Source organism: Austrofundulus limnaeus, unplaced genomic scaffold, assembly GCF_001266775.1.
Source record: "Austrofundulus limnaeus strain Quisiro unplaced genomic scaffold, Austrofundulus_limnaeus-1.0 Scaffold13, whole genome shotgun sequence".
In the NCBI taxonomy this organism is placed as follows: domain Eukaryota; kingdom Metazoa; phylum Chordata; class Actinopteri; order Cyprinodontiformes; family Rivulidae; genus Austrofundulus; species Austrofundulus limnaeus.
The window spans coordinates 3,649,134-3,658,222 of NW_013952415.1; the positions used below are offsets into that span (position 1 = coordinate 3,649,134).

Consider the following 9,089-nt stretch of genomic DNA (forward strand, 5'->3'; position numbering starts at 1 on the left):
CAGACTGGGTAGTCCTTCGAAGGACCCATCCCATGAATTTGGACAAWGCCTGTATGTTATCATGGTCAGATATTGCTGAAAACCTAATATTGAAAGTTTTAATGTCCAAACTGTGTTTGATTGTTTGTTGCTGAAGGAGTTTCTTTTCTGTGGGAACACTAAAGGCAAATGCCTGAAGTCATTGAGACTGAAACAAAAAACACATAGATAACAGAAGAGAAGCAGTAAAACCACACAGGAAACACAACAACAGYGAGATAGTACTAAACTGGCATTACTCTGTGGTTTAGTCCATAAATAGAAAGACTGAGTTTTCACCTTAATCCTAAGGAGTGTGAACTTTGTCAAAGCCTGAAAAGTTGATGCATCAACCATGTGTGGTTTGTTTAAAACAACAAAAAAAGCTAATGTGACAAGTTTTAAAAGCAGAAGTCTCATATTCAGCACTTGGAAGTGAGTCACGGCAGCAGACCAGCAGTTCTGCAGATGTAATATAGACTTTTTGTGCTGGTAAAGCAGGGAAAAAACTGCATCAGAGACATTTCAGAGTCATCGCACTCACAGTCAAAAGCCTGGTGGGACCTTTATATCACTGTGACACCACCACCGGAATTCATCTCTGTGCAYGCCACAAACTTCCTTATCAATAACTGTAAACAATCCGCTGCTGAACGTGTACTTTTCTCTCATCTTCAGTGCGTGTGGAAGCACTGATGTGGGAATGAGGAGACGCGGTGCTGGAGGGGAAGGACTTTTCTGTGAACAAACAAGAAGACACAGCAGTTTTGAGATGCACACGTGCATCATGGTCACAACCGCGGAGAACTGCTCGCATAGAAAATGAGAATATTTGATGAGAAATAAAAAAAAATTAAAGGACAATGTGCAAAGGAGGGGAAATAGGAGATAAGAAATACAGGTGGGGGGGGATGGCGGTTAGACAGGAAACCAGATGTGGGGGGGGACAAAGAAAAACAAATTAATGGAAAGAAAGAAGCCATACGAGTGCAGTAATGTAATTCTGGGTCTTTATTCGTTTTTAGGAGGCTGGGAGGATTCACATTAGCTGAAATCTAAGCCAGCCAGATTACATAGTAATGCATAAACATCCGTAATAGTGAAATGAGTACCTCTCAAATGAGAAAAGCATATTATTGTCTAAGAAATGCATCAACGTGGAGTATAAAGTCTTACAGCTGGGGAGGAAAAAAAAGCTTTGATCAAAAACTTAAAAGGCCATTGTGAACATCCACTTCACAAGCACTTGTTTCACCATGGGGGCTTTCTTCCAAAGTGAAAGGTCTTTTATAAGAATCTTAGTATGTTGCAAAGCAAACAAAGGACTTCCTACACTGAAGAATCAGACATGTTTAAAGATAACATGTTTCCTGTGCCATATGACACTGAGAAGCACTTTGTCTAAGTGCCTAATCAATGAAGCACTCACACACAGGAGAGGCGATAGCACAGCTTGTGGCAACTTGAATTAAAGATCGACGATATTTAATCTCCATCTGACTGAAAATGGACTTCTCTAGTTTTGAAAAATTATAGAGAAAGATGCTGTATTCATCCCTTAGGAGAAAAACAAAATATTGTATATCAGACCATTTATATTTGTGAGAAAAAAGATACATGACCAGAACTTATTTAGCTTATGGTGACATTTTCTGTCCAGATGAGTTGTTGGAATATAGTTGCTGAAAAAGAGTATTTGCAGAGATGAAATAGATTTTTTTTTTGTCTCACACCCCTAACTAGGTGGGTAAATTATGCTGTCTTAACCTAACCTAAGTTCTTCATTTTACAACTAACAAAACAGGAAGTACATTTTTTTTATTTACAGTCAAGATTATGTCATCTGCTCAGTCAACAATAAAGATTCTAAAAAACAACAACAACAAAACATTGTAAGTCAATCATAGTGTATTCCAAAACAATGGTGTAGGTTTATTTTTATTTATTTTACTAGACAGATTTACTTTCTTGGTTGTGATTATAGCAATCAAGCTTCACTTTTCATTCTTTTTAAAATATTTTAAGCTTTAAAGTTATCACCAACATGTCATGACAGCTGTAACGCCATTTTGACAAATCACTTCTTGGAAGTGTCACAAGACAAAATGATGGATTATGGAAAATAAAGTGCCATCTTCCATTACCTGTCCTGAATGGTGTCTGAAACCATGACCACTATTACTGTCCAATTATTGACCAAGAAGTCRGTGCCTGGTTCTGACAATTAGGCTGCAGGGCTTTTAGACTGACAGCAGATAGGACTGTGTTACACAAGACGTGCAGCGTCGATATTTGAAGTTGTTACAGATGACATAAAGCATGGCTCTGTAGGATGGAGTTGATCTCCCTTCTTTTTTTTTTTTTTTTTTTTTGCTTTCACAAGCTGAGTGCAACAAAGTCCATTCTTGCACCACTTGGCTTTAGTCATATTATTTTTGCAAAATGACGACAMTGAACAGGAGACAGCAGTGTAAACGGTGAAGTAAAGAAATCTCCGATGGGATCAAAAATGATGTGATTTCTCAACATCCTCCAAATGTTTTCCCATCTGTCTTTGTGCCGTGTGCAGCCGTGTGAGTGTCTGTGTGTTTGCATCTGGACATGTGTCTGCCTAATGTTCTGTCTGCGTGTGCGTGTATGTGTGTCTGTGCGTGAGTGTACGTTTGCAGGGCTGCAGGGTTCAGTGCCTCGGTCTGGTCTCCATTAATTCCATATTAGTGTTCCCACAGCCCTCTTTTCTCTGTCTGAAGAAAGCCCACTTCCACCAGGAAAAGAAGGGGATGAAGGTTAAGAATGGCAAACAGTCTTACCGTAGTTTGGATTGAGATACTGAAACACACATTTTATCCTGACCCCCCCTTATGCCAAATAGTTTATTGAGACTGTCAAACAAATACTCTTCGTTAAACTTGTGAAATAATATTCTTTAAAAAAATACAACTGTTTGGACATGATGAAGAAGAGGTTTGATTTATCTGAATAAATATTATATGGAACATCCAAATACTGGCAGACATGTATTGGACATTTCATTATTATTAATTATGTCATTGTATTATTAAAAGCAATAGCAGCAGCTATTCTGTTTTTTAAACATTTTTGTTTYAAAATTAGACTCCAGAATAAATGATAAAATAGCCACTGAATCAAACAGTCCTGTTTAGAGCAGCTTAAAAACAGCTGTTTTTCAGGAAACCTTTTTCAACCTTTTTCATTTCCAAACTTTCCAAGCCTGCATCAGAGCTGTGTTTATTTGCTTTTCGCCAGTGAATTTCCACTTCTCTGGCTCTTTTCTTTATTTTTTTCTCCTGCTTGTGGCATTTTCAAGCAGTGACGAGGCAAAATAGACTTTTTCCTTTAAATTCCACAAAAATAAAAAATAAAAAATCCTGAGCAAAATAGAAACAAATGGGAAACTTGTTTCTCCCTTTCTCTTTTTTTAAACATAWTCTAATCCCAGTTCTGTTCAAGCTTTTAAAAAAGTTACTTTGAGATACAAATAGTTCAGATAGTCTCTMTGCCTGGTTGGGGACAATTAAAGAAATCTATCCAACTCTAGAAAATCTGGAGGGTCTGCTAGCATAGCTGGGAATTGAAGTCAAGTCTTTTGCTGCAGCTGCTGCTGGCAGAAACATGAACAGATAACAGGCCTGCTTGTCATTTCTGWTTCACTGTCTCAACCCTGCTTGCACAATTTCTAATTGAGGAATTTTTGAAACGTTTCTAGACAGTTCTTTTAAATTTGACAAGCAAGTATTCACAGTTGTGAAGAGCAGTTTTGATCAGTTTTGTCCATTAGGGCAACATCTTGTCCTGTCATCAGTAGTAGATTGAGCTTCCCTATTGTTTGGCCCTGAACAGTCTTCTCATCTCCTGCAGTTAGTCCAGAATGCTGCTGCAGGTCTTTTGATTGATGACCTCATTACACCAGTTTGTTTTGGTGTTGATTTTATCATTATATTTTTACTTTCTTTTTTTGTTTCAAATCTTTTGAAAACCAATTATTTAAATGAACCTTTTTATTTTACAATATCAAAAATATTTTATTTATTTATTTTTTTTGCTATAGAAAAAATAGACTTTGCTCATAATTAAAGTAGTCATAGTCTTATGCACAAACATAAATGTTTGTGTTTTTTCCGTTACAGGGAAACCTTTCAGTGGTCTTTCCCATTTGTGAAGCTTTATACAKAACCACTAATGTACTTTACAAGGAATTCAAAACCTCATAAAATCACCTCTTGTCTGTAATGCTCTAGATATGGTCAGAGAGTGCCATACATTCTTTGTTTTGTAGGTTATTGCTATTGTGGTTGGTAATTGATGCCAGTTTATATGTGTATGTGTGTATGTGGGGATGATTTTTGACTATTTCCCTGGAAAACACAGCCTGGCAAGGACCCACTGTTCTTTATGAGGACAAAAGCCTGGTCCTCATTGGGAGAAATAGCCTATTGGTGGGTCAGAGTTTTGGTTTAGGACAAACATGTGTAACATTTGTTACATGGACATCTATTGTTTCCGAYGGGACTTGTTGTGCACATGTTAAAAACATGTGCGGTTGATTTTTTTCTGGGCTCACAATATTCTTGGGATTTTTGCTTCATTGGAGCAATTTTGTCTTTCTCATCATTTGTGAAGACAAATGTGTTACTCACTTTGATGGCCTCTTCTCCTGCAACATACAGAAATGTTGCGCATTGCACTTCAGATTTTTTGGCCACTCCGCTAGCACTGAAGCCATGTCTTCCAGTTGTCTGCGAGGTTTCCTTGTAGGCTTAAACTCGGCGATGGTTTGAAGTGTGCCATCCTCGCTGTGCGCCTCTGTTTTTAACTTCTGACACCATGTGTTGTTTGTATTTTACAGGATGACTCCGACATCTTGTACCAATCAACGTAAATTTATTCCATTCCAACAGCCTTGACTTCCTCCGGAAGTCCCTTCAGSTTTTCCAAAATAAAAGCACTCAAACCTGTGTATACATTACACCTGTGAGGTGAAGTTTAGAGTAAGAGGTCAGTGTTTGGCTACAGGAATGATCAGTAAATAAATAGAAGTCAATGCAAAGTCCCCATGAGGATAGCAGAACAAACGTATGTGTGTGTGTGTATCAAAAGTAAAAGCTAAATAATCATGTTTTAAATTTAGGTTGTTAGTACAATAAAAGATCCAGAATGTTAACCCTTTAACACCTAAAGGTCAAAAACGCTCACAATTTCTGCCTGGTATTTTTGACTTGTTTTACCTGTAAAAAGGCCAACAATTGTCCTGTGGGTAAATAATTTTGCACCTTTTTCAATAACAAYTAAAATGTTCAATATCTGGCAGTTATTTAAAATTTATTGCATATTAAAGTAGTGTATTATCAGTTTTAAATGAATAAAAACCAAAAATGAAATTAGTTTTTTGAGGTTTACTAAGGAAAAAATCACAACAAATGCACCTAACGAAATGATTTGACATCAAATACATGAAATTTAGACAGTATATAAACTACTTGCAGGGAAACTTTTTGATTTTTTTGTAAACCCTGTGGAACATTGAAAACAAAAAACAAACAAACAAAACAATACATGTAGTGTTCAAATATCTAAATCTTTACATGTTTTTACTTTGATTATTCATTAGTGGTGAAAGTGGCAATCCTTAATGGTGTTTTGCATCTCTTCAGGTGCCTTCATCATCTGTTGGACTCCGGGCTTGGTCATCCTACTCCTCGACGTCTTCTGCTCCCACTGCAACGTTCTGACCTACGAAAAGTTCTTCCTTCTCATCGCCGAGTTCAACTCAGCCATGAATCCCATCATCTACTCCTACCGTGACAAGGAGATGAGCGCCACCTTTAGGCAGATCTTGTGCTGCCAGAGGCAGGAGAACGTAAACGGGATAGCGGCAGACGGATCGGACCGGTCTGCGTCTTCCATCAACCATACGGTGCTGGGTGCTGGTGGGATGCATCAGCACCATCACCACAACAATGAACACTCAGTCGTATAAGAAAAACAGTACAATAAAGCTACATTTTGAAGATAATAACTTTAAAAAAGATACATGGTAAAAAGGGATTGGGAGCATGACGTCGACCAAGGACTGTGGTGTAAAATTGTGAAAAAAAAAAGAAAAAAGATATAATGACGAGGATGGTGAACGTAATGAAGAGGAAGGCGACTACGATGGAAGATGAAGACTTCATCTTTTTAAAAAGAGGAGTTTGAATTTGGAGTACTCTGACAGGCCAATAGTATTTGTGTTTAATTTGAATATTGTTGTCCTTTTTGTGTTAAATRTATTTTTACAAGCAAAGATGATATGAAATATTTAAGCAATCTGTGAAATGAAGGTAATGCCAGTATGACCATGTTCTGTCTCCATTTCAGTCGGGCTAAATGTGTAACTACTCTGCTTGTTCTGTGTCATCYACACAAAAGTCATGACTTCTTTTCAAGCACTGGTCATCGACTTAAGAGACACTTATTTTAATCGGTTCAACTCTGGTTTATTCTCACAGACCAAACAGAGGTGACCATGTGCTGCATCAACTCAAATTTATACCCCTCTTGTTCCATTTTGCTACTTTTTTCACACACAAAGTCTGTGTGTAACAAAGGCATTTCAAGCCTGGCTCGACAGTGTTATGTAAAGAAATAATAAGAGAATAGCAAAAAAGTGCTTTATAAGCAAAATGTATGCAAATACATCCCGGCACACACTTTATTCCTCATAAATCTGAACACTCGCCTGCCAAGTCCTCACAACCATTATGATTGTAATGCAGTTACAGACTACCATAAGAAATGTCCCCATAAACAAAAGGTACTTTGTGCGATCGATTGAAAGTCACTGCTGCCTTACACTGTGTGCGCTGGACTTCTGCACAAACTGGGCCCAAATAATCACCCGGACAACAACCAAGCTGATAAATGGTGAAACCCTTTTTTTTATTCCAACAGTTTTCTATGAAGTATTCAGCGATATTTGGATTATAGACTGAACAAAACAGGAACAGCAAGAATGTCTGCTTGATGCTGTATTCTGCCTTAAAACCATGAAGAACTGATGAAATATCTAAGTTCAAATGTCTGTGTTCAGAAGGAGCCACTGGTCCTAAAGGGTTGATGAAAAGGACAGATCAGGAAGGACAGATTAAAATTAGGTTAAATGTTTTTTGTTTTTTTTTGCTTATAACTCTGCACTGCTTTCTAAGGACACACACAAAGTTAAAACTGCCCAGGGTTCGTGTTTGTCATGATATGAAGTTTTATAAATATGAAGTATTTTATTTTATTTTATTTTGTTTTATTTTATTTTACTACATTTTACCTTGTCATCTTTGATTTCTTTAGTAATAGTTGAAGCATTGTGGTCATGGTATCCTAATAATTTGTGGATTTCTTTTTTCAACTACAATACTGTTAAAAAAGTTTTAAACCAACTCCATATTGTTCACACTGCTTTCATGAATCCAACTATTCCATTGAAACACTGACTATTTTCTCAGTCCAGCCCTTGAACCCGACCATGACAGAATGTGGTGCAGTGTGTCACTAAGAGGTGGACATAAGAGAAAAAGTCAGGCCACAAAAATTTGAAATATACCAAAAAATTATCATGTATTTTAAAAATTAAGCTAAAGTTCCAATATAGACTTGACACAGAATTTCAGAATTTTATCATCTTGAACAGGGGGGTCTCAAACGTTTTGGGTCTGGGGACCCCTTATAAGGGTSAAAATTTTCCAGGGACCCACTCATAAACCACATGCTGTTTTAAAAGTTTAACCCCTAAATTCCATGGGAATATGAAAACATATATTTTTTTCTTTGTTTCAGTATGTCTGTTTTACTGGTGCATTGATTGTTCCCCATGTATATGCACTTAAAAAATCAACAATTTATTTAGGACCCCCGAAATACAGCTTGTGGACCCCTGGGGGTCCTGGGACCCTAACTTGAGAACCTCTGATCTAAAAGACACGTAAATTTCCAAGAACATTTAGAAACTTGGAAGTAAAATATAAACGAAAGCTGTCTCGGGACTTTTGCACAGTGCTGTGTGTTCTGTCTGTTTTAGTGCTTTTTTAAAAATCTCTACTCCATTTTTTTTACAATGTAAAAAGAAAACAGATATCTCAAAAATATAATCACTGTCTAACTTTCACATTCTTTTTTCCAGAACAAACTTTGGTGTATGGCTTTTGGGCTCTGCCCAAATGTTTGACATTCACTGTAACCCTTTATTCTGTCTAAGGATTGATTCAGGTTATCACAGCAAAACAATGAAATGTTGTACTTTTTCATTTACTTTTTGTTTAGCAGCATGTCACTCCTTGTATACCATTGTAAGTATTTGTGTACAGTATGTGTATATAAAATGTATTCAAGTTAATCGCCAAAGGGAAAAGTCTTCGTTGTCTTTAAACTAAATGTTAAATGTTGTCCAAATGTACTGTAGGATTGTGTTGATGACTCTTATGTCATGTGTGTTGTTTCTTTCTAATGCATGAGTTATCTGGAGACACCATAACACTTCTAATCATGCTCATGACCCTAAAGCAGTACCACTTGGAAGAGTAACCCAACACCTGACTAAAAGGCAGTTCTTCCCTCTGGATGAAACTATTGTTTCACCTCCAAACACATCCAGCAGCGTTCACACGTAACTGCATCCAACAGTGGAGCCACACAGCAGTGAGGGGAGATGTGAAATAAAACCACTGGAGATGAGCAAAAGCAACAAGTGGTGTTAATTTACCTTTAAAGCATGCGTGTTGCTACATACATACATTTGTCTTACTGTAACACAAAGATTRATGTCTTGCAGCGTAACACAATAACTCATTTATTTTATAAGCGATTCCAAAACTGTCATCTCGTCGGTGACTTGCTTTATTTTTTCAGTTTTGCCACAATATCTTTCCAGACTGGTGCCTTCTGATTTTTTTTTTTATAAATATATTCTGACTGCTTTGTATTTTGTCTCAGTGGTGAATTTGGTGTTTATTGTGGCTTAAACAAAAATGTAAAGAAAAAAAATTGTCATTGTTTAATCATTAAACTCTGTGCAAACCAAA

General features: G+C 36.9%; 1 protein-coding gene across 1 annotated transcript in view; it reads left to right on the top strand.

The window, feature by feature from the left end:
- Positions 1–9,089, top strand: part of lpar1 (lysophosphatidic acid receptor 1) — a gene marked incomplete at its 5' end in the record, with an annotated part of 32,019 nt that extends 22,930 nt beyond the window's left edge. Inside the window, 1 exon segment of the mRNA XM_014002502.1 lies at positions 5,691–9,089. Coding sequence (XP_013857956.1) covers positions 5,691–6,016 — 326 coding nt within the window. The 3' untranslated portion in view covers positions 6,017–9,089.